General features: G+C 44.3%; 2 protein-coding genes across 4 annotated transcripts in view; one reads left to right on the top strand and one right to left on the bottom strand.

Moving 5' to 3' along the window:
- The window catches only part of mcamb (melanoma cell adhesion molecule b), a 39,181-nt gene extending 38,585 nt beyond the window's left edge, over positions 1-596 (bottom strand). For 2 of the 3 annotated variants that reach the window (XM_036535988.1, XM_036535987.1), the window contains exon 1: positions 316-596. In XM_036535988.1, coding sequence (XP_036391881.1) covers positions 316-376 — 61 coding nt within the window. In that variant the 5' untranslated portion in view covers positions 377-596. The remainder of the gene's footprint in view (positions 1-315) is intronic. The other variant, XM_036535986.1, reaches the window with a different exon arrangement.
- A 10,618-nt stretch (positions 597-11,214) lies between these two features.
- Positions 11,215-14,432, top strand: LOC118782610 (E3 ubiquitin-protein ligase RNF26-like). Its single transcript, XM_036535990.1, has one exon. The coding sequence runs from the start codon at positions 12,013-12,015 to the stop codon at positions 13,309-13,311; it is 1,299 nt and encodes a 432-aa protein (XP_036391883.1). The 5' UTR covers positions 11,215-12,012; the 3' UTR covers positions 13,312-14,432.
- Positions 14,433-26,606: the final 12,174 nt, after the last annotated feature.

The following is a 26,606-nucleotide window of genomic DNA, read 5'->3' on the forward strand; positions in this document are numbered from 1 at the left end:
CGAGCACATCACGCGCATACAAGGCACACGAGAATTCTTCCCATGACTAAAATTCGTATTCCTAATACTTTGCAGAAACAGAGAAAAAAGGTAAAATGCGATACTGGACGCAACCTTGCTCGTTTCCACAATGCAACACTAAATTTATGTATGACTTGATTTAAACACCCTGTTTGCTACAAGTCCTGGATCAATGCATCTGTTTCAATATCTTCTACAAAGTTTGCTGCTAATTAACCACATGCAAACAATTAACTTCAGCGCGAGAGATGATGCACCGCGGTTTTCGTTCGACTGGACAATGTTTGTACTTGCCTTGCCAAGTCGCGAGGAAGGTAAAAAGTCCCACGAAAAAGGCAATTTTGTGGAAAGCCATGTTCCTCTCGCTTTATCCTGAGCAATGGGTGAATGTGGAGGTCGTTGCTCGCTCGCCACGAGGGGTAGAAGTGAATGAGTAAAAGAGAGAAAGAGCAGGAGGAGGAAAGGGAAGTCACTGCGCGCAGGGATGTGTAGCAGCCTACTGTAATCCCGTGGCCCCGTGGGAGGGAACTGAATTCCCAGTCTTAATTTTATTATCCTCATCTTTGCCGCCGTTAAATAGCTCCACAGTCTATATGAAAGCCGTAGGACATGAAGTCGTTGCTCATTGTAAATAGTAGCGTATATTCTGCTCTTTGAATAAACCTACTGTGAATGCAAATTTTGAATTACTATCACACTGATACACAGTAAGTCATATCTGCTCACTGTGCAGCTGTTTTGGACAACAGGCATACATTTGTGAATGGCAAGCTGCATGGCAGTAAAGCAGTGAAAGCTGGTTTTTTTTGAGAATCATTTTGGTCTGAACTTTGTTTTTCTCAGCTTGATTTGTTGACACATTATCTGAACCTGTATTTGACATTTTGAATTTGAATTTCTGAGCTAGCATAACTGATTGTACAAACTGAATCTCTGTTGTACTAGTTGCATTTTATAATCAGAAATTCAAAACCTTATATTCAAGCTTACTCTTTCAATTTTATACAATTTTCTTAAGGGGGAGCGGTGCAATGTGACATCTGGGGGAGACGCTGTGTGGAGACTGTGTGACGCTGTGTGAGGCTGTGTGGGAGAGGCTGTGTGAGGCTGTATGGGAGAGGCTGTGTGAGACTGTGTGAGGCTGTGTGGAGATGCTGTGAGATGCTGTGAGATGTTGTGAGATGTTGTGAGATGCTGTGAGATGCTGTGTGAGGCTGTGTGTATCTGGGAGCTGACAGCCAGGTGCAGGTAGCCCTGGGGGTGTGGCTTTGAGCATGCAGATAGCGTGTTTGCACAGCTGGTGGATACACACAGAAGCACACGGTCGAGTAATGGCCGAGCACAGCATCCGGTCTGCACCAAGGGCAGCACCTCGGAGGGTCAGCACACTCTCTCAGCACAGTCTGTAGTTTAGGAAAGACAGGGAAATGGTGTGTATGTATGTATGTATGTCTGACGTCTCCAATGGGCAGTAACAAAATCTAACAGATATCTGTGACATTAGCAGCACTCAAGCACACTGCACTTTGTTGGTAACATGAGAATCTTCAGTTTTCCAACGAACAGTCTAATGTGCAGCAAGAATCACCCAAAAAGATAACATTACAAAACACTGTGGGAGGTGTGAGACCTCAGAAGACTGATGATAGAGGGGTGTGCTAGTGAAAAAGCAAGAACAGAATAATCAGCTCTGAATCCTTGCTGGCATCTGCAACAGCAGGCAGGTGATCATCACAAAATTAGGGTAGAGGCAAAGACCCTTTCTGTGTTCAAGTCCAGACTTGATGCACTTTTGGATACTCTCTAATTGTCATGGCAAGCTTAGTTGGGCCGAATGGCCTGTTCTTGTCATAATATCTTCATATATTGGTCGGGAGGGAACATAGGCTTGTAGTAGATTGTTCAGGTAGGTAGGTGAAGTTTTGTTGGTTGTTCTGAACGCAAGCAACAAGGCCTTGAACATGATGCGGGCAGCTACAGGGAGCCAGTGGAGTGAGACAAATAGAGGTGTAACATGGGCCGTCTTTGGTTAGTAGAAAACCAGATGCACAGCCACATTCTGTATCAACTGCAGTGGCTTAATGGTGCATGCAGGAAGGCCAGCAGTAGTCCAATCTTGAGATGACAAGAGCCAGGACAAGGAGTTGTGCCCCGCCCCTTCAAGATAACTTGAAAGATCTACCAGACCAGTGGAGTGCAGTGCTGGTGATGCCCAGATCAGCAAGAGTGGACAGGAGTATCTGGTGACTCACTGTGTCAAAGGCGGCAGACAGGTCTAGTAGAATGAGGGGCAATGACCTGGAGGCAGCTGCCAACCGCAGGATGTCGACAGCGGACAGGAGGGCCGTTCTCAGTGGAGCGGCCAGTTCTGAAGCCAGATTGGTTGGCATCCAAGAGGTCATTCTGGGAGAGGAAATCAGAAACCTGGGTGAAAACAACTAATTCCAGAGTTTTAGATAGGAAAGGGAGGAGAGAGACAAGTCTGTAGTTATCTACTAGTGTAGGGATGAGTGTAGGCGTTTTGAGCAGTGGGGTTACTGTAGCCTGCTTAAACACGGTGGGGAAGGTGCCAGTGGTGAGTGATGTGTTGATGATGTGAGTGAGTGCAGGTAAGAGTGTGGGAGAGATAGCTTGTAGGAGATGGGAGGGGATGGGGTCCGGGGGGCAGGTGGTGGGTCAGTTGAAAAGGACAGGGGGAGAGAAGCTTGGAGATATGAGCCTCAGAGATAGGGGAGAATATGGAGAGTAAAGTGTTGTGGTGGTGTGGAGACTTGATGCGAGTGTGTGGAGTGGAGAACAGACTGCTCATTGCTTCCACCTTATCAGTGAAAAAAGTGGCCAGCGGTCAGGGAGGTGGTGGGTGGAGGGCAGAGGAGAGAGGTGAATCTCCAGAACAGTTTGTTGGTGTCTGAAGTGCTGTTGATCTTGTCCTGGTACTAAGTGGCCTTGGCAGTGGAGATGTTGGAGGAGAAAGAGGAGAGGAGAGACTGATACTTGCACACTGATACAATGACTGATAGAATCAGTGCACGTTCACTTGCGCATGCATGTGTGCCCCTTCAGTGCTGTCTTTGCAAGTGCAGGAGACATATTGCAGTTAAGCAAGTATAGCAGAGGTGCATAAATGCATTTTAGCATAGTATAAAATAGAAGAAAAAAGAAAAGGCAACAATCCAAGCAATTTACTGAAACAACAAGCTGCACTAGGCTTTGATGCCTTGCTGTAAATTTGTGAATAATGAATAATCTAGCATGCACATACAGAGTCAGGTGATCCCATGAGCTGAGAAAGCATGCAAAGATCTGCCTGCATGTGTGCGCACACGCAACCCTCTGCCCTGCTTTCAGTTAGCAGGTAACCAAATTTACTGTTCTAATTTTAATCAGACCACAGATGGAAAAAACCTGAGAAGAATTTTTGAGGATGATTTGACCTAGAGAACAGCGGGTCATCTTTACACCACCGTGATCTTCAGCTCATATCAGTCTGCCACTGCTGGTGGAGCTCAAACAGACATTAGGCATGGAGCAGGACATGGTCCTCCACAGCGTGAAAGAGCTGTTTGAAGGGCAGACCTGAGTCCACTGCTTAAACACACAGAAGAGATTAGAACTCACATTTCTGGGCCAAAAATGTGTCTGTTACAGATGCTGGGTTGTATATCAGACTGCCTAAGCATGTCATACACTGCCACATCACGCTGCTCTTACAGACCTGCTTCCTTACCAAGTTCTTACCAGGTTTACTCATCTCCTGTAAAGTGAGAAGAGCGGAGAAGCACAGAGAGACACGGAGAGACGCAGAGAGGAGCAGAGAGACGTGGAGAGGAGCGGAGAGGAGCAGAGAGACGCGGAGAGGAGTGGAGAGGAGTGGAGAGGAGCGGAGAGGAGCAGAGAGGAGCAGAGAGACGCGGAGAGGAGTAGAGAAGAGCAGAGGCGCAGAGAGGAGCAGAGAGGAGCAGAGAGGCGCGGAGAGGAGCAGAGAGACGCGGAGAGGAGCAGAGAGACGCAGAGAGAGACAGAGAGACGCGGAGAGGTGCAGAGAGACTCAGAGACGCGCGGAGAGGAGCAGAGACGAGCGGAGAAACGTGGAGAGGAGCGGAGAGGAGAGACGCGGAGAGGAGCGGAGAGGAGCAGAGAGACGTGGAGAGGAGCAGAGAGAAGCGGAGAGGAGTGGAGAGGAGCGGAGAGGAGCAGAGAGGAACAGAGAGACGCGACGAGGTGCAGAGAGACTCAGAGAGGCGCAGAGAGGAGCGGAGCGGAGAGACGCAGAGAGGAGCAGAGAGGAGCGGAGAGATGCGGAGAGGTGCAGAGAGGAGCGGAGAGGAGCAGAGAGACACAGAGAGGCGCGGAGAGGAGCAGAGAGGTGCAGTGCATTTGGGGTTAGTTCACCTCTACCCCTCGAGGCCATTTTGATCATCAAGACAATCAGAGTTTAATTTGATTATAGAAATGCTTTCTGGCACTTCCTCCATCTAAGGATATTACAGAACAAGGCCATTCCTGGACTGAAATCTAAACCTTTACACAGTGTTTTATATGTTTCCCTGCAATGGTAGTGACACATGCCTACAGCTGCCAACTTAAATTGATTATTCATTTAAATTTTTCATTTAAACACTTTTTATTGTGCAAGATGAGCTCAGCTGAGCTCAATGAGATGGAAGAATGTGGTCTCTGCTACCTGAAGACTTGCTGCTAAAAGAATGGGGTGTCTTTTAGCTGTGCCATCTTCAGGTCTGTATGGGGGGACGTCTAAAGCCAGGAAGCAGCAGCCGATGCACTGAAAACAGAGACCTTGAAAGGGCACAGTCTTGTTAAAGTCCACCCAGAACCCAGAAAGTAAACAGGAAGAAAGCTGCTGCAATGGGTGTCCCGAAACTGATTTCAAAAATAATCAGTTTATCTGTTACTTCATGCCTGAGACAATGAATTACAAGCTGAAGTAGAAGTGAAATTCAAAAGCTGCTTTTGCATCAGACTGACCGGCCCATTTCCTCTTTGAAAGGAAGTGATGATTGTTCATGTTTCTTCACAGCGGAGAGCCCTGAACCCCACATTTGTGCTTTTCAGTTCCCAGGGACTACAGAGACCCAGAAAACCCTAGAGAGATGCTGTAATTTTAGAACGAGGCAGAAAAGGGGAGAGTTTGCAGAGGGACGGAACGTTTCAGGAAACTCCCAGGGAGCCTGGAAGAACACGTGCTTCTCTGACCTCATGATCAAGCTCACCCACAGCCGGCACCAGCCCACGTTTAGCCACAAGCACAGGGACTGGGTATCCACTTTGAGGAAACGTATCGAAAGCATCTTCATCAAGACAAAACATGTGGAATGTGCTTCTCTTCATTTTTCTGTGTCTGTGTGCAGCATATAGTGGCACAATGTCCTTCTTTGCTAGAATCTTGGTAGCCCTTCCTCAGAAGTTCATCACCCATGTGACCCATGTCAAGATGGATAACCCAACTGTTAACAATCCGAACCATCCCACACACAAGAGGGGTGGGGAAGACCGGATGCATTTCTTGTTCACTGTGTTTTACACATAAAATACATGTTCTTTCCTGGAAACTGGAAAGTGCGGTTTCTGGAGTGTTTGCCCCCCTTTCCTACGATTTCGGCCTACAGTCACTCAACTCTCTCATCCTGACTGACTCCTCCCCTTCTGCGGCGTGCACAGTCTTCCTTAAAGACATGCTGGTGCCAGGGCTAAAAATTAAACCATTCTGATACAAACTGCAGTGGCCACGTTTTAACCCTCACAACGCCTAACTGTTTCAGTGTACTGCCCAGGCAAAGACACCATGTCTGCTAAAACATGTGTGGCTCAGAACAATGGAGCAGACAAAGAAGCAGAAAAAGCTTTTTTTGTCATCCAGTTGGCAAGCTAGCTGGAAAAATCTGTGCAGAGAGGTCTGAAATTCAACAAGCAGATAAAATGGTGCTTAGTTGTGTTATCTGCTGTACAAAGTACCAATTACTTTTAATGTAGATTTAAGATTTAAGATTTGCTCTTGAGAGGATTAAAAACAAAAACAATAAAATCAATCTTGCTGGGTAAATTAATTAACTTGAACAAAAAATCTTGTAGATTTTACACCAGAATTAACCTAAACCAAATTAAGAAGTCAGTAGTCAAACGGGATTCATTGATAATATTTATCCAGCTGTAAGTCGCTCTGGGATACAGCGTCTGCTAAATGCCAGTAATGTAATGTAATGTAATATTTGTGGTTGGCACATCTGGGTAACTGTTTTCACCTCAAGGTGTATCCTGCTGTCTTTTGTCTGCGGTGCTTTTGATCCAGACAGTTGGGGTACTGTGGGTAAAGCCAGGATTCGCGTGATTTTGGGGTCTCATGTTTCTTCCAGAGTAGAGAATGACCAAAGGAAGGAAGAAGGAAAATAACTCATTCTCTCCAGACCAGGCCTGAGAGCCCATTGTTTTGGGGTCATCTGCAGGGATGAGAGGGGGCCATTATGTGCAGAACACTCTGTCTTGGGGGGGGGGGGGGGGGGGTCTGTTTGCGTGTGAATGTGTGTGGGAGGGGGGTTTTGGCTCTGACTGCAAGGGACGTTGAACAGCCATTCCTGCAACACTCTGTCACAATGGCATGGATTGTGTAATTGGGGGGCACTGACAGCCAGTGCAGGCATGGGGGGGTCACTGTTTCCATGGTAATGCAGGGGGTACCATAATGAATTTATCATTATGATATCTGCAATCATCAGACATAATAATGTGTATGCCTGTGTTCTGACCTGACACGAGGGCATTTCCACATTTTCAACTGAGTGACACAGATAAGCACACCGTTATGGTGCTTTAGATGTGATCTTTGAAAGCTACAGCCTGAGTAAATTCACTCATTTCACACAGTATACCATGTCATCTGCCCACAGCAATGAATTACATGCTGACACTAACTGCACATCACACATTACAGCATAACCAACCCACATATTCATTAAACCTTTGCATTCATTCATAGCCTGAATGACTGCAATATTAAGTACAATTTGAACAATTTGATATTTAATCTCATAATAATTAAATCATCTGTTGGAGAGCCCTGACTGAGTCTGTACTATGAAATGGTAGATTCTGCATGTGAAAGTGTGAAGCGTCTGTAGAAGCTGAGGTAGAGTGTGCAGTGGCATATTTGCGGTTTGGGTGGTTCCTGTTGAATGCAGTTGTGGCTGTCCTGGTGTCAGACAGCGAGTGCAGAGCCGCTCCTGGGAAGGGGAACTTTCACAAGCGGAGAATGCTGCCCCTGGGACACTTACACTCAGCAGGCACTAAACAAATATTCACATTTCCTTTGTGTGAGACTTCTGGGGCTCACAGATGCAGAGCTGAGCGGGAGACCGTGGGACGGATTGGTATGCGAGATCACGGCCGAGGTTGTGACCAGACCATGCACCAGTGAGTCCAGTTATTTGGAGTTTACGTTTTCCCATAGATGCCTCCTGTCTACTGACTGCCCCCATCACAATGTCTCTCATATTAATAGTCATCTCCTCCAGTTACCGCATACTGGCACACACCCAAAGACAACCAGCTCCAGATGGAAGCTCCAACATGAATTCCAAGTCCAAACAAGGTCTTGCCATGTAGATTAATAGGTACATAAAAATATTCAGAGGATTGAGATTCAGGGTTAAAAGAGGTGGCAGTGCAACCTCAGCACTCATATTTTTTCTCAATATGAGTTTGATCAATTAGTTTGCTTTTCACAGTGCCTTTTGCATAATCTGCTATGGTTCATGAATGGTTCACACCCATTTCAAATCACATGTAACTGTCTGATTGTTATGAATTAGATAAACTTTCACCCAGCATTTTGCTGTTGCTCATATAATGTTGTATTGATGTTGGTGAAGGCTATCGATGTAGGCTGTAGAAACACAAAGGATGTTTTCAGTGCTGAAGTCAGAAGGGCCTTCCGTCTCCAGGATAATGCTGTCACTCAGGGCCCCACCTGCCTGGTTCTACAGGAAGCCCCCTCTCAGAGGAGATCTCTTTCTCAGAGCGGAAACCGGGGGTGAGGGTGTGCCTGAGGCCTGAAGGTGATCGGCTGCTGGATGTGCACTTGATAATGTGGAAATGAGGGGAGCAGCTGTGTCCCCTCCTTTAAGGAAATGCGTCTGGGGGTTTGCTTATGTTCCCCTGGCCTCCCCCTGCTGAGCCACTGTTGTTTTCCAGTCTGGGATTTATTTCCAGCCTTGTTTGTTTATTTTCCCGGGGGATTCGTCACAGAACGTTCCAACTCGGCCTCAAAGCGGGGGTTAAAGATTGTGGGACCTGTCGTCTCTAACAAACTTTCAACATGGAAACAAAATGATGTCACTCTGTGAGGAAATGCTGGCTGTGGAGGCGGGGGAGCACCAGCATTCCAAGGCTGGCACAAACGCAGCAGGTATGAGTTCCTGCCCCCTGTGTCAGACCATTACTTATGCAGTGAATAAACCAGTGTAGGTCCACTCCTCACTCTCATGCCTGCAAAGCCTTGTGCCCTTTGGAAGGTAGCTAGATGTTAACGACGTGGTCAAGCCCTGGGGGGGGATGGGGGGTGAGGAGACGTTCAGCATGCTGAGGTGCAGCAGAGTTCACAGCTGATTGGTGCCAGTTCTGCTCTGGACAGAATGAGAGCAGCAGCTGTGACTGGTGACACGGAGAAAGAGAGGGAGGTGCACGGCAAGAAGGAGGCACAGAGTGAGAGGGAGGCACAGAGTGAGAGGGAGATACAGATCAAGGGAGGGAGATGCAGGGAGAGAGGAAGAGGCAGAGTGAGAGGGAGGCACAGGGCGAGAAGGAGGCACAGGGTGTGAGGTGTGTTTAAAAACTCCTCCAGAAAGTGCTCTTCTAGTCTCTTAACCTGGTTAAGAACACATTTTCGCGTGAAAGCTGGTCTTAATCCTCTGTTCTAAAAAAGTAAAACGCCGCTTTTTACTGTCAAGGTTGTGTCTTAGACACAACTGCACAGAGACAGGGCTAACATGCCTTTCACAAAGGCACAATGGCACTCCGCACAATGTAATCGCCACTCAGACCCTGTGTCCAATGGAGGATGGCCGAGACTGACAGGGCCAGTGGCGGGGGGTGAGAGTCAATGTTCTGGAACTCTGGCCTCCCCAGGGCACTCTTTTCTCTGAGATTCCCCACATTTTGGTTGAATGATTTACTGGCTCATAATGAGATACAGGATACACTACAACAAAGACAGCCCCTGAACCACAGAAGGGGTGAAAAACAGTGGTATAATGTTTCAACGGGATCATGAGTATTTTGACTAAAAAGCTGCTGAAAATGTTTCTGTGGTTGTATTCTGGGAAAAATTAACACAAGTATTTTATGAAATTAATATTTTTTCTTCCATCTTAAAAGGATCTCAGATAAGCAAACAACAACAGATTAAAATAGGAAATTGAAAACACAGTGGATATGTTCTGATATATGTGAACATACTGTATATGGCCTTTATTACAATATAGCCTATCTTACAATATATAATTACAATTAGTTGTATTTTACAACAACGACGCAGCATATGTTAAATGTTTTAATTTATAGTAATTTTCCAAAAGAGAAGGAAAATGAGAAAAGGATGTGGGGGAAGGGGGGGGGGGGGGGGTGAATGGGCAGTGAGCGGCCCGTGCAGGAGTGCTCCATTTGGAGCAGAGGGGCAGGGCATCGATTCGGTGGGTTTGGCTTGACAACAGCAGCAGGGGGAGAATGACAGAGGATTCTCTCTATATGGAGGATTCTCCATCACATTATAACCATAAAAGGAATGTTAGCAGCGACTAATGCAGAAGATCCTAAATAAAATGTTGGCCCTCATTCCGTAACTACATAATTTATTGCTAAAACAAATTCGGATTTGAGTTCCTGTATTTGAATTCCTTTCAGCTGGCCAATCTAAATTTCCCATGATCACATCAGATTGACTTCCTTTCTGGAAACGATCCTTTCCCTTCCTCGCACACAATGAATGCGCAAGATGTCCGGGCCAGGAGCCGAAGGCAGCGGGAAGAGTCACTGAGCGCGACAGGCCTGGATGTGTTTTCCAGAGAACATTAATAAGGATGTCAGAGCGACGGGGCACCTGCTTCCTCTTCACTGCAAAGCAGTGGCACGTCGTTAAAACTGCACCACGCAGTCCTCTTTGAATGCGCATTATCAAAACTGTGTACATGTACGGGTACAATGCTTAATGTAGGCATATAAACAGAGGACGTTTGATGGCAGTCATCTTTAAGATATGTACCATCTGCTGTTTCATGTGACCAACGGTGTGTACTGCAAAGAACAATAGAGATGTAGTTACGTCCTTGAGCGACTCCACCTCCCACAACTCCGTGCTCAGATGCGATTCATACACCTTTTCATAATCTTACGCTGCAAATATTGTGAAAATCAATTCAAAAGAAGAACTTTATAGCTAAAGTGAAACTGAATACTGATTAAATTGCCGTTGCTGCAAGGGGGTCAAAATCTCCCGTTCGCTCTGAGAATTGAGCTTGAAGAAAGCTGTTTATGAAATATGACGACTGGGGTGTCTTTCTTCCTTGCCCATTCATAAAAACCAATTAATACTGTGGTTTCAAATGAATCATTCCTTCAGATCCAAGGGTACTTAAAAATCCATTTAATGCCGGTTAAACCTCTCATATTTTATATTTTACTAGTCTCTCATTACCATTATTCATTACAAATTTTGTTTGCAGTAAGCTATAGCCCACCACCTACCGAATCACGGTGCAAACCGTAGCTAATTTATCTAGCCAATATCTTCATTTCGTTTTCATTCCCAAGAACGAGCAAACAAACAACAAAAGTTAAATGAACAGTTCGGGAAAGCACTAGAGCCGTGCGATCGCAGGTTGTATTGAGTATTACAGCGAACGCTGTTTAACATATAATGTTATAGCGAATGTTACTTACAGCTTTACTTAATGGCAAATCAGTTAATAAATACAGTTCCTTTCAATATTTTCACTTCTTCGCAAATGAACACAACAATATTATAGTTCGCTGGTAATAGCAAACTACGTTTAAACAGACCACTGAAATTACACATGGTCTTAAAAACGCTGCGGCCGATCGGTTTAAATGATCAGTGCTCGTTTACTTCCGCCTGACTGAATCCTGAATCTGCGCTCGATTGTTTTAGGCTGATGCAACCGAAACAATATGGCGGCACCGAGGAAGTGTGGGCTTCGAACACTAGTAGTACTTTTTCAAAGTTGACTTAAGTCTTGTTATGATGGTTTTTTTTTACATGGACTTTAGACTCGCAACCACAGAAGACGACCCAGCTGACTTTGTATCCGTTTTATCGGTAACTGTCCGCTGATTCGCGGTGCTGTGTGTCTTTGGCTAGCTCGCTAGCTGTAGCTCACTTCTAATTCGAATGTAAACATCCTGGCAGCTAGCTGCTAAGCTAAATACCCGATTGTTGACTGTTCCTGTTTAGACAGGCTGAACTTATGGAAAATAAGCGAGCTGAGATCATTACTTCAGCATTTAGTGTTCACGACAACTGGATAGTTGCGTTAAACGTTGAATCCGTCGAACCGATATTCTGACCTAATGTCAGGTTGGCTAGCTAGGTTAGAGAGCTAAGTTAGAATTTGCTATCCGTTTAACTTTAACTTTAACGGTGGCTATCATGATTGTAGTCATCGTCATGTTAAATGTTAATTTGTTAATAATGAAAGGTAATTTTAAACGATTAGCTATGTAACTAGCTACGCTAGTACAGTTTGTAATAATGTAGGTAAACCCAGGCTGACCGAGATAGCTACGGGGACCATCGCTGGGCTGTAAATTTATCTAGCTAACGTTAGCAGGGTAAGGCACAAGGACTGTGTCAGCATAGTTCCTGTCTGGTTAATTTAGGCAATAGGTGGTCGAATTTATTTCCACCTGGCTAGAGAGCGAGACTAAACTCCATGTAAGATCCATTCGTAAGAGCCGCGCTGAGACATGATGGGGCTGGTGTGGTTCGTGTTCGGCGCCATCGGCAGATGCATGGACTTTGTGTGTTTGATGCTGGATCTGAATTTCTGCATTGTGAACGCGCTCGTGCAGCTGCTGCTGGGCCTCATCGCGCTCGTGCATAATGCGCCCGCGCTGCTGGCGGAGGCCGCGCGGGAGTGCGGGAACCTCGCGCTCCTCTGCACGCTCACAGTGACGGAGGCCGTGTCCAGCGCGGGACAGGGGGCTCTGGGAGGCATGCTGGAGAGCTGTAAAATGATGGCCCACTTGTCCTCGCATGTGATGCTGCGCACTAAAGAGCAGCTTCACCGTGGCCTGCTGTCGGGACACTACCTGCTGAGACAGGTATGGGAGGGCTGCAGCATTTCCCTAAGCCTGGCGCTGTACCTTGTCAACACTGTGGTCAACATGCTGCTCATCGGCCTGCAGAACTGCTATGGCGTGCTGGTGGGGGCGTGGGAGGCCGTGTTGGGCCCCTTGCAGAAAGCTGTGGAGCTGGGCCTGGCTGTCGTCACCTTCTTGTACAGCACGCTGGTGGGCACCTCGGTCCTGCTGTGGACACCCTGCCAGCTGGCGCTGGAGTTCCTGGGCTCTCTCTGCCACATGTTTGCCAGCGTCTTCCTGTTTAACTCCTACGGCCTGGCGCTGACCACGGCCCTCGCCACCGCTGCCACGCTGTACCTGAACAGCGAGCTGCTCCAGCGTGGCGCCCGCCGGGCCCTGCCTGCTCTGCTCTGCCTGCGGAGGGCGCTGTGCAGCCTGCAGCTGCTGGCTCTTCAGCAAGCCCAGGCCCTGCTGGAGACAGAGCTGTGGCAGAGGCTGGGACTGCAGCGCAGCCGCACCGGCCTGTGGAGAGGCGCAGGAGCGGACACAGACACCCGGCAACCAGCAGCCAATGGGGAACCAGGAGCCCTGGCAAGGGGCGTGGCTGGAGGAGGAAGGCAGCAGGAGGTGGCTGCGCCCCCGCCCTCAGGTGTTCCGGCCGGAGATGTGCTGCCCTGGGCTCCGCCCTGCTGCCGGGGGCCGGAGCCGACACAGGAGCAGCAGGGGAGCGGCGGGACGCAGCGCCCCCCTGAGGACTGTCTCCTCAACCTGCTGAAGGAGCATGAGGACAGGAAGAAGTGCGTCATCTGCCAGGACAGCAGCAAGACGGTGGTGCTGCTGCCCTGCCGGCACCTGTGCCTGTGCCGCGACTGCACCAGCATCCTGTTGCGGCAGCCCATCTACCAGCACAACTGCCCCCTGTGCCGCCACATGATCCTGCAGACCATGGACGTGTACCTGTGAGGCCGGCGCTCACGGCACGCTGCACTCACGGCACGCTGCACTCACGGCACGCTGCACTCAGGCTGTGCCTGTCAGTGAATAGGCTGTTATGTGTTCTGTTTGGTAAGGAGTTCCAAAAGCCATGCCATTTAGCATTATCATTCCCTAATGTATGTGGCATGTATGAAACACTAACATGTTTTTCTACTCTCTGGTGTGGCCTGCAAGTGTTGTATGGACCAAAACATTCTTGACTAATGCTTTTGTATCTTGTGCCAAAAGTGGGTAGGCAATAGTCATATATTGACAGTCCACCCTGCCAAAAGCTTCTGAACTTAAGGTGTGAGCTTAATAATTATAAGTGTATGACAAATCACTGAGCTATTTCTCTACAATCGCTTACTGAGGCATTAAGTGGGAACTGAACAAGAGTATTTCTGTTTGATAGCTTTGTAATGAAGATGTTTAATATGAAGGAAACATTTTTTCTCAAATTAAATATTTTATAAACTGCAGCAATTATTTAAGGATAATGTTTATAAAATGTTAGCATTCATGCAGTCATGTTAACATAATAGGTATGTCCTTAAAAAAGGAGAGGTTATAGATTTACAATAAATGCCCTCAGAAATGGCACAGTCTCTCAATGACCCTTTCTTTTTTTATTTATTTTAGAGTTGGAAATGCAGGATGCAGCTATATCAGAGAGAAAGGAAAGAAATTTCACTTCATCAGAGATGTCTGAAAGATACAATGATTTTTGGAATGCTTATTCAGAACGTTATTTTCTTTTTTAGTTTCATAGCAGAAATAATTTCATTATTAGCGTGAGTAATCTTAAAAACTGAATGGCTTTCTTTGCAGGGGGTAGCCACCTGTGGTCCTGAGGTGTTGGAGGTGTTTCTTTGTGTTCATTTAGAACCCGTGATGTCATAATTGTCTGAAAATTGTTTGAGCAAATGAATGCAAATAACCACATGCACAAGACGGTCTGTTTAACATTCAGAGATGTAGAAAATCTGAGCGAGTGGAGCCCCATTAACAGCATCTCCTGTCCCTGTACCATGGTTATTCTTTGGTCTTGCAAGTTCTAATAAATTATGCAATGATGATGTATACATTGGAAATATATATTTTTAACCTTTTTGGGCACACTGTTGTTGTTCATTCAGCTTTACTGTAAAGCCTTTGTGCTGATGGTGGTTGTAATTGGAGCTGGGTTTTTTCCGCATACACTTGATCAAATCAAATCCTGGACCAAGTATTGATCTGTAGTCCTAAATGAGCATTTGTTTTGTGTGGACATAGCAGTCCTTATCTATTATTTGTGTCTTCTCTAAAATGGTATTGATCAGAGCTCTTTGAAATCTGAAGTTGCCGGTTTACCATAGAAAATGGTTGCGCGATGTGAGGCCGATAATTGAATTGCATTGCAGTGATGGTTTGAGTATTTCCCTTGTAAGTGAATAAGAAAGCAGAAGTTCTAGCTACATTTTCTGTGAAAGCTTTTTTTGGCCTAGGATCCATGTCTGAATGTTCCGGGAAACATAAGTAGTTTATTTTCATCTCTCTTGAGAGCTTCTGCCATTCTGTGCATGACTTTTTCACAGCAGTTGAACTGGCTTGGACAGCGACTTTAACATAAGAGGACGGGTCTCTGTCATCACTGTGTTTCTCACTGTCTTTATCAGTGCCTCTTAAGGTATCTGCTTTTCTTGATAAAAAAGTCCTTTGCCCTGAGACCTCAGCATCTCTAAGAAAGCACTGCATTGTACAGAAACAGTGTCTTTGCTGGGACTCATCTTTTTATTCACATTCATGTTTAGAAGTACCAATGTACTAATTTACAGTCATAAAAATGGATATAATTACTTTTTAATGACAGTAGTACTGATATTACTTATTTTAATGTTCATATACATTTATTGCCAGGATTCACAGTTTGTACTGCGGCTGCTAAGCCAGGATCAGTCTTTGATAGGCTTACATGTTTAGCAGGCCTATCAGCTGCCTCCCTTTTCAGCTTGTGTGGTGCATTCTTTGCATTTGCCATTCAACGCAATCCTAAGGTTTATTTTAAATGTTGTTTTCATGGATTTTAAATAATGTTTCAGTGAAAATATAAAGGGTCATTTAAAAGTGGATCCCTTCAATCTCCCAAATCATGCTCAAAATGTCTCTTAATTCTCAAAACATTCGAGTAAATAAAGGAAAGTTGTGAGTAGGACCTCAGCCAGGAGAAGCAGAGCACCTGTGCTTTCTGCACATACCTGCACACCTTCTGCTGAAAGAAGTCTGGAAAGATGAACGTCTGAAAAACGTCCCCCAGGTGTGTAGAGCTAGACTGACCCTGTTTGTGCCGTTGCTTGGAGCTGTCTGTCTGCGATGGTTCAGCCAGACAGGGCAACATGGAGGAAGGCAGGAGAGTGCAGATTTTTCCCTTCACTCTCTAATGAGACAGCTTAGTGTCAGAGCGCACTCCCTCACTCTTTCCTTTGCTCCATTTCACTTGGCTTTGATAGGAATTAACATGTTTTAGTGCACTGGGTCAGCGTAAAATACCTATAAAGCACATGCCTTTCAATTCTTACTCTGTTTCACTGCTGTGTGTTACATCAGTACAAATGCAAATGTGTATGATGACTGCCTAATGCAGTCACAGGCAAAAAGTGCATTTATAACTCAATTTTATGTAATGCTGATCTGCAGTAAACTAAATATTGTGATATAGACCAGGTTGTAATTATAAATACATATTCAGTACCCTGATGTGTCATCTGCAGTGTTAATAACCTTTAAGATTCACTCTGGCTTTGCCATTCAGTAGACTCTAAGGCCAAAAAAATCATATAAAACGTGTGACAGTAATTCTGTGTCATCCCCCTGTGCAGGTAGGAGTGGTCGTAGACCGATCCAGCAGGCTAACACACAAGTACACCTCTGGCTTATACATGCCTCACATCGCAGAGCACAGCAGTGATTTAAATGATTTAAAGGATGCTTCACATCCTGCCCATACTACTGGAATTAGCATGTGAGCAGCCTCCCACATCTGCTTCCACCTGAAATATTCAGATATTTTAACATTCCATACCTGAAGAGGGAAAAGAGGCAGCCTGATCTCACAGAATGTGGGATTTTTGGTCAATTTTGTCAGCTTAGGCACAAATCTATTTGTTCTGTTGACATGTTACATGTGGGACATTGCAATATTTGATACATTTTTAAATAATGTAAATGGAAATGATGAATGTGAAGCTGAGCCAGTATTTTGCTGATGTAATAAATGTGCTTCCTTCTGAGCTCCTGTGTGTTATAAACATGAATGTGTGAACATCTCGGCTTTCTCCCAGGGCAGCTGCGGTCTGTACTGTGGCTCTGCTGCTTTGTGGGATTGAGCATTACCAGTTCCAGGTCAGTTGCATTCTTTTCTTTTTTTTAAATTTTTATTGGTATTTTTTATGTACATTATTTTTGGTATTATGTAACAGCCATGTAAATTCACTTATGTATTGACTGAAACAGGCAGCGGAAGCCTACACGTCCCCATTCAAGGCAACATACCGCATGCACAGACAGGACATTCGGCACCCCCTGGGTTTGTGCTGCTCAGGGGCAGCAGGCAGAGCTGCCCTCTCTCACCCCTCCTGCTCTCTCTCTCCCTCTCTCTCGCCCCCCCCCTCTCTCTCCCTCTCTCTTCTCCCCTCCCTCTCTCACCCCTCCTGCTCTCTCTCTCTCTATCTCTCAATTCAATTCAAGAAAGCTTTATTGGCATGAATGTTACAACAACATTATTGCCAAAGCCACACACACACACACACATAAAAAAGGGGACTACTATGTTAACTATGTTGAACAGAATTGGAATGTTATCACAAAACAGGCCCCTTCCAATAATAATCCCAGACAGAAATGGAGCTGGTGTTTTCTTATGGGTGGCCTCACTGGCTGTCCCTCAGGTTATGACAAGCTGATATAAATTTTGCTGCCAGAGTGGCCAAATCCTTGTTCTCTCTCAGAATGTGTGGTAATTTTTCTTCATTCGTGTAGTTTCGACACTCAGAGAGGGTTGAGTAGAATTTATTGAATGAAGATTCTCTAATTTCAGCATATTTAGTGCATTCAGTTAAGAAGTGCAGCTCTGTCTCTATAGCCCCCAGTCTGTTCTCTCTCTCTCTCTCTCTCTCAAATTCAAATTCAAATTCAAATTCAAATGAGCTTTATTGGCATGACAAGAACTTCATTTGTATTGCCAAAGCATTTCTACATACATGAAAACAAACAAACAACAAATACAGAAGTGTGTGTGTGTTTGTGTTTGTGTGTGTGAATGTGTGTGTGTGTGTATGTGTGTGTGTATGAGTGTGTGTGTGTGTGTGTGTGTATTTATTTTCTTGAAGTGTTTTACCGATGGAGTGACTCTCTTTCTCTGTGGCAGGCATCCACATACCTAGCTGTTCCTCGCCTAGTAATATTCTTAGAACCTTACTGTCCTCAAACTTTTCAAAGTCTGGGTAGATTGTTTTGAATTCAGGAAAGAATTCCTTCCGGATATCTTTGAATTTGCAGCATTCACTCAAGAAGTGGAGCTCTGTTTCTATCATGCCCTGGCTGCAATGGGTACATAGTCTCTCTTCTGTGGGCAGCCAGGTTTGCCTGTGTCTGCCTCTTTCAATAGCCAGGTTATGGTTGTTTAGTCTGTACCTGGTCAAGGTCTTCCTTTGTTTTGTATTAGACACTGTGGACAGGTAGTCTGCTACAGTGTATTCTCTGTTTAGGGCCAAATAGCATTGAAGTTTACTTTGATTTTTTGTTGTTTCAATCCAATATGTCAGATAGTTTTCTTTTTGTGTTTTTATAATTTGGTTAGGCCGAATTGTTTGTGCGAGGGTGGCATAGTCCTGAGGCTGATTGTTAATTGTATTAGTCTGGTTATTCTTGTTCGTCGTATTAGTTTGTGTGAGCCTCAAGACTAGCTGGCAGAGGGGACTTATTTTTGTGCTCATCTCTTGGCTTTTCAGGGCTTTAAAACAATAAGTGTTAGGGTCACTTGATTTGAGATGTTTCCAGAATTTGATGGCTTGTTTCTCAATTTTAATTGATAGGGGATATTGGCCTAATTCAGCCCTGCATGCATTGTTAGGTGTGCTCCTCTGTACTTTGAGGATACACTTACAGAACTCTGCATGCAGGGTTTCAGCTGGGTGTTTGTCCCATTTTTCAAACCCATTGTACATGAGTGGACCCCACACTTCACTGCCGTATAATGCAATTGGTTCTATGACTGATTGGAAAATGTTGAGCCATCATGCCAAATTGAATCAAAGGCCTTTTGAAAATCTACAAAGCAGGCGAATATTTTGGCTTTATTTTGGTTTACATATTTGTCGATTAGGGTGTGTAGGGTGAAAATGTGATCTGATGTTCTGCATTTAGGTAAAAAACCAATTTGACTTCTACTCAAGGCATTGTGTTCGATAAGGAAGTTTATAGTTCTGTTGTTCAAAATGCTACAAAATAACTTCCCCAGGTTACTGCCCACACAGATGCCTCGGTAGTTGTTGGGGTCCAATCTGTCTCCGCTTTTGAAAAAGGGTGTAATGAGCCCTTCATTCCAGACATCAGGGGAGTATCCGACACTCAGAACCAAGTTTTAGAATAGTTTTAGAATAGCCATACCCAGATTGTGGCTTGCGTTTTTGAGCATTTCGTTGAGAATGCCATCAGGCCCGCTTGCCTTTTTTGGTTGCAGGTCTTGGATTTTTTCTAATAATTCTTTTTCTGTTATTAGGTAATCTAAAGGGTTTTGATATTCCTTAATTGTCTTTTCCATATTGATCATTTTTTCGTATATTTGCATTTGTTCTGAGTTCATGTTATATTTACCATACAAGTTTTCAAAGTGGCCTTTCCATATTTCTCCATTTTGTATGGCGAGTTCCTCATGTTGCTTTTTATTCAGTGTATTCCAATTATTCCAGAAGTTGTTTGAGTTTATAGATTCTTCAATTGTTTTTAATAGATTTTGAGTGAACTGTTCTCTCTTCCTTCTGAATGTGCTTTTATATTTTTAAGCTCATTGTAATAAGTAAGGCGTAAATCAGGGTCGTTGGGTTGTCTGTGCTTTTGGTTTGATAGTAGCCTAAGGTTATTTCTCATAATTTTGCAATCCCTATCAAACCATTTTTCCTTTTCTTGGCTATTCTTATGAGTTCTTTTTGTTGTTTTAAGATTAGAAATTGATGACAAGTAATGGAGAATGTTACTTAGGTTTTTAACAGCATGATTTACGCCTTCTTTTCTATGGGGGTAAGTATTAATCAAAAAGTTTTCTATCAGTGAACTGACTTGGGGTTGGCAGATTGCTCTCAGGTAGTTTTCTTTGCTGTTTTCGGCCCATCTGTATTTTTCTCTGATGTTATAGAGCTTGCTGGGCCTTGTGAGCGTGTTAGTATTTTTTGTTATTTTAAAATAAACAGTAATTTGACTATGGTCTGATAGAGGTGTTAGTGGTTTGACCGTGAATGCTTTGAAAGTGAATGGGTCCAGATCTGTAATCATATAATCAACTGTTGAGCAGCCAAGTGATGAGCTGTAGGTATATCTCCCAAAGGAGTCCCCTCGCACCCTGCCATTGAGCAGGTACAGACCGAGGCTTTTGCAGAGCTCAATGAGTGATTTGCCACTTTTGTTTATAAGTTTGTCAGAGGTATTACGGGCAAAGTTGACCAGGTCTTGTGTATAACTGCTGCCAAATATGTGGCTGTTGCCTTCATCTGAATTGTAGTCAGGTAGGGATCCTGTCCTTGCATTTAAGTCTCTGCAGATCAACACTTTTCCCTGGGCATGGAAGTGGTTGATCTGACTGTGGAGATTATCAAAGATCTCCTCATTGTAGTAGAGGGATTCAGAGGGGGGGATGTACAGAGCACAGAGGAATATGTCATTATCTGTCTGTGTTAGTTTCTTGTTGATTTTTAGCCAGATATGTGATTCTTCTTTTTTGATTGTAGTGATGTATTTCGCTATTTCTATTTTGAACCAAATAATTATGCCCCCTGAATCTCTTCCACATGTGAACTTTGGGTGTTTCTTGGATGAAATTGCTACTTCACAGTATCCTGTGGGACACTGTCTCTGTCTCCCTCTCTCTCTCTCTCCCTCTTTCTCTCTCTCTCTCTCCCTCTTTCTCTCTTTCTCTCTCTCCCTCTCTCTTTCTCTCTCCCCCTCTCTCTCCTCTCTCTCTCTCTCTCTTTCTCCTCCTCTCTCTCTCTCTCTCCCTCTTTCTCTCTCTCTCTCTCTCTCTCTCTCCCTCTTTCTCTCTCTCTCTCTCCCTCTTTCTCTCTCCCTCTCTCTCTCTTTCTCTCTCTCCCTCTCTCTCTCTCTCTCTCTCTCCCTCTCTCTCTCTCTCTCTCTCCTCTCTCTCTCTTTCTCTCTCTCCCTCTCTCTCTCTCTCTCTCTCTCTCTCCCTCTCTCTCTCTCTCTCTCTCTCTCTCTCTCTGCAGACTGCTGATCTGTTCAAACATCCATTAACCCTGACCCTTTCTCCAACTGCAGGTACCAGGTTAGTTTCGTCTCTTTTTGGTAGTCCTTAGCGTCTCGGAGAGAGCTTCAGAGGTCAGTGTTCAAGCTGGACTGGTAATCTGGGGCAGTATTTCAGACATCAAAGAGCGCAGTATAAAATGAAACTCAGAGGACAGACTGTAATAAATGCTCACCGAATGCGGAAGGATCCAACACTCATGCTGTGGGAATGCCTGGTATGCACAGGATCTACTGTATCAGACATACACCTGCATAAACAGCTACCAATGTCACCTTCACTATTTTTCTTAGGGGATGAATCAAACTTAATGTTTATTTTTAAGAGAGGTGAGTCCTCTTTGCAGCTCTGATTGCAGGCAAAAAGCTGTTCTAAAAGCTTGGTTGGAACCTATAATTAACCTTAGGAGATCATGGCTGCTTTATTTTACAAACATGTTATTACGGTCCGGAGATTACGGACCATCAACATTACAGCATTAATCTATTGCTATAGAGAGTGTGATAAACTTGTGAAGTGCTTGGTGAGTGGATATGAGTGGCAGTGTCTCAGTGTGGGGGTTTGTGGGAGTGAGCGCAGTCATGCTGTATAGCAAAGACAGGCCCTAATGCTTCCGGTGTATGAACGGTGTTTATGACGCTGTCCTGCCGCTGTGTCCGCTGCATCAGATGCAGTTTTATTTCCCCGCTCTGCTCCTGCAGCACAGCGGGATGGTTTGATTTAATTTGCAGATGCAGATGTAAGAACCGTTGGCCATTATTCTAAAATACAAGCCAGATGAATAGCGAAGGAGAATGAACTGCATTTCCTCTCCAGGCTTTTGTGGTGTGGTGCTGTGCTGTGCCCTACTCACTCCTACAGCCTCGGCTCCTGCTCTCTTCATTCATTTCATTAATGGGATTAGGGGCATTTGGCAGCAGCCTCCTTAATGTGCTTTTCCAAATACTCAGTTCCATCTGCAGTCTTTTATTTCACCAGAACAGAAGCAGTAATCCTCCTTTTACGGAAAACTGACAGCCTTTCGTAAGATCTGAGACCTGTGTCGAACTAGCCCTTGAGAAATAAATATGTGTGACTACATGCTAAAGCATGAAATTCAAAATCTTGTAAGATAGGTCTTGAACCGAGGTCTCAGATGTCCTTATCAGATGGATTTTATGTTTTCTACTTTTTCATAAGGCCAAAACTGTCCAAACTTTCTCTTTAAAACATTCCTCAAAATACAGCTATTTTCAGTGACAGTAAGCAAGCATGAGAAAATGTTGCTGTTGACAGCGGACGGCTCTCCTGAGGGGGACGTATCCCAGCTGGAGGGGGTCCCCGAATAAGGCTGCTGGCTGGTGTTAAAGACTGTTCCCTACAGGACGTTACTATCACTGAAGGTTTTTGGTTGAATGCTGGCAGACGCCCCTTCCCAAAGGCCTGTCCAAAAACGGCAACAGCTCCTAGGCAAAGGTGACTCAGAGCATGTGTTTAGCTTAAACATAAACACATTCTGTAAACATTTAGCTGGGAGATGAGAAAGAAAGAGGAAGCGTGGCCAATGGCAGCCCCAGTCTGCAGAATCCAGTGCTAACAACGCGGCCCGACAGCCCTGCTGCAGCCCAGTCTGCAGAATCCAGTGCTAACGGCGCGGCCCGACAGCCCTGCTGCAACCCAGTCTGCAGAATCCAGTGCTAACGGCGCGGCCCGACATCGCTGCTGCAGCCCAGTCTGCAGAATCCAGTGCTAACGGCGCGGCCCGACAGCCCTGCTGCAGCCCAGTCTGCAGAATCCAGTGCTAACGGCGCGGCCCGACAGCCCTGCTGCAACCCAGTCTGCAGAATCCAGTGCTAACGGCGCGGCCCGACAGCGCTGCTGCAGTGTCGCTGCTTTTAATAATGAAGGACAGGATGTTTGCAGTGTGTCACCATGTCCATTCTTGCTTTTATGTTGGCTTGGAAAAGTCAACGGACACCACATAAACTCCATCAACACAATACACCAGATGTACAAATTCTTTCGTACAATATATATATATATATATATATATATATATATATTTTTTGGTGGGGGGGTGGGTGTGACCTGAGGGCCTCCCCACATTGGGCGCTTATTCCTGGTTGGCCAGGAATTTTTTTTACAAAGCCTGCTTACTGTTCTTATTCCTTCTTATTCCATTTTCTGTATGTAACTCCTCGCTTTTAAGGTACACTTGGCCAATAACTTCAGCTAGTATGGGATTGCGTTGCTTGTGCTGTTTGTGCCAATACCTACTTTTTTTTTTTTTTGATATTTATGATTTTTCCAAAAATTTCCCATTGACTAACTACAGCCTGAACGTTTCGAATCTGAACACGGGACATTGGGACACTAAACTGAAAGAAACACTGGAGATGCCGCACCAGCCGAGACACTGGACGGAGCTGTTCCAGCTGGCGGCCAGCAGAGGGAGCTCTGACAGTGGGTTCTCCCGGGCCCTACTTCCCAGGGCACTGCCCAGGTAACCTGCCGCTTCAGAGCTGTGCATTTTATCTGGTTTTGGTTTTAATTTCTTTCATTTATATCTCCCATACTCATTCGCACTCATCATTTAGACACATGTCTCGCATGGCCTGGCTACAGGGCATGACAACATGCACATTTAAATATCTCATTATAAACAGAATGGGGATTATGGATACAACTTTCACTACTCTAAGTGAAACACATTTTTATTTTCAAACTGAAAACTTTGAGGATTGCCAATTTGACTTCTGTATGCTTTATACTCAAAGACAGTGTGCACTACATTAACTACATTGATTCATTTACTTACAGAATGGAGCATGGATATTTCTGTGGTTGTTGTATGAATTAGAATAAAACATAAAATTCTGTATTTTTATATGATTGATTTTGTTCCTGTTGGGGACTTTACCAGAAGTAATTTTGTCCACTAACACCTTTTCTGGCTACTCATATCCTAAAAACTGAAGTGTTCTGGAAACACTTTTTGATTCATTCATTTTGCAGGTATATATTTTTAAGAATTCTAAAGGCTAGGTCAATACTATAGTCATTAAGGACTACTCACCATTATTTAAAATGTAATATTGTAAGGAATATTCTGCCTTTATGTCTGTTAAATGTTATGAACATAATTCTCTGCGCTGAAACATTTTATAAGTATGTCGTGGAAATTCATATCTGCTTACCTGTAAAATCATGGAAGTCTCAGGAAATTTGGAATGAGTCCAGGAGTGGGAACTCCAGGAGGTACCAGGTTTTTTTGAGCCAACTGAGTTTGTCCTCAACTTTTGTAGCTGTTCTTCTAATTATTGAACAAGTCTTTTCAGTGTATAAACTGAACACAACTGATTATATTTTTAGGTTAATGTGATATAGCTATGAATATGCTACACAACTGAAGGAGAGCCTTAACCTAAAAAATCCAGATGTGCAAAGGGGTCTGCAGAAACTTTATCTAAACTCTGTTAAATATTTGTTTTGTTTGGCTTTTTTGGTTTGTGTTGGTAGCATGACCCATACCTGAGCCTATCCAGCCAGATCCACTGAAAACTGCTTCATTGGAGTTGTTTGTCGTTGTTTAATTGAGGCCAGCCATTGGTTAACGGACTTCACATGTGCCAATCAGCAATCAGCTTGTGATTAAATCCCGGTGTGTGGCTGGAGACGGGCTTGGCCTGAACAGTCTGTGCCAGTCTGCTGCTTTTGGGTTTGTCTTTGTTTGGTACTTTTTTCTCCTTGTGGTTTTTTTGTGTGGTGCATTAGGTAGTACAATGCAAAATGCAAGTAAATTTATTTAAGGATAGTAAAGCACTTCAGTAAAATAATACAGTGAAATAATAAATCAACAAATAAGACTGAGACATGCACAATGCAGGTAAACATAAAATAAAGACTAAAGTAAATACATAAGATTAACATACAATTTAAATAATTCAACTAGGAACCTATCAGGTACAGTTGAATTTCTAAACAGTTAAGAGTCAACAACTCCAACTGTCTCTTTGCATTATTGTATTGTTTTATTTACACATCTGTCAAATTTAGCCAAGAAAAATTCTCAGTGTTACAAACAGTACCAGTGGCAGAGTAAGTATGGATGTCAAACTAAAGCACATCACAGTGAGATGTATGTCATGTCATGTATTTTCTCAGGCTAAATCTGGCAGTTTTGGGAAGATTCATGATAAATGTCAGACTTTATTCAATGTTTTAAGAGATCCCCTGAATGAGACTACTATTCTGCTGTCGTGCACTGAAGAAGTGCCTGACCCAGGAGGGCCCCTGAAAGTCAGAGGAGTAATGCAGGCAGCTTACCAATTTATTCCCCTGCTGATGACAGCTGGACTCAAACCTGTGCTGTAGGGCTTAGCCTGCACCTCACATGAGTGCCTTGCTAAGCAAGCCACTTGGGACCCCGATGCAGCATTTCTCCAACTGAAATCACTTCTGAATCTAAGGGGCAGCAGTGTAGTGTAGTGTAGTGGTAAGGAGCAAGGCTTGTAATCGAAAGGTTGCTGGTTCAGTTCCTTGCTGGGGCACTGCCACTGTACCCTTGGGCAAGATACTTAACCCACAACTGCCTCAGTAAACATTCAGCTGTATAAATGGATGAAAGTTTCACCTATGTAAGTTGCTCTGGATAAGAGTGTCTGCTAAATGCCAATAATATAATGTAAGTGAAAGACTTTTTGCCATAAATGAGACATAATAATGATGTCATTTTAAACATTGAAAGGGAATGTATCTTGATATGGAAATTTGGTTGTTAATTACTGTATATTATTGAATATGAATAGATTTTCATGCACTTTGACAGCTCACATATTATGGAAAGTTAATATCTTATGGCCTGTACAGCAAATTAAAAACCATTCAGCTTACGCCACATTCAGAATGTTTTGCTCAGTTTTGGTTACTGCTATAAAAAGACATAGAAGCTGTATAAATATAAAACAGACATGAAAGAACTTTCTTATGTTACGTAATGTAAGAACGTTTCTGTGAAAGGAGTATGAATGGGGCTGAGGTTTTTAAAAAGGGATTAATGAACAGGATGTCAGAATTAGTGACCTCCTTCAGAAGCACAACTTGCCTGAATTTGCAGCAGAGGTATAGGCATGCTAAGATGGCCTCAAGGCATGTGCATCTTGCTGTGTGTTTTCAGGAATTCATGATTCCATATAATAGGCATATTTAATGGTGTTGGCATTTTCATCACAGAAAAGCGAATGATATTGATTGCTGCTTTTCTTCCTCCTTTTTGCAAAGTGAATTAATGGATAAATGCTGCATCCTCTCCCACAGGACATTATTGTGGGAAATGTCTGTCCAAGACTCTAGAGAGGACTTGCTGTTTTATGACTGCTTGGCAAAGTATATAACAAAGACAGAATGGGAGTCTTCAGTACAGTATCTGGGAGCACAATCAGAGGAACCTCTAGATTATTTATTTGTTCCCAGTAAATCCTTTAGGACCATGCAGAGATATCTGAAACTGTATGGAGTCAGTGAACAGAGGGGATTGTGGGTAGAAGGAAAAGACTTCCCCCTGAGAGATGACCTCTCCCACTCCTATGATGGTCTGTCTTCTCTGGGCCTTAAAGACTGTGGGAAACTTTGGCACACAGTTCCAGATCTCCAGATTTGTTTGTTTTAGCAATAAGTACATTTATACTTCTCAGTCTGCACTGGAGCAGGTAACAGCTCTCTGCTGTATATGTGCTGATAAGTCCCTCCTGTGGATGGTACAGTCACACCAGCACATCTGTGCTGAGCTCCCTGA

This window comes from Megalops cyprinoides, chromosome 9 (genome assembly GCF_013368585.1).
Source record: "Megalops cyprinoides isolate fMegCyp1 chromosome 9, fMegCyp1.pri, whole genome shotgun sequence".
Taxonomy (NCBI): Eukaryota; Metazoa; Chordata; class Actinopteri; order Elopiformes; family Megalopidae; genus Megalops; species Megalops cyprinoides.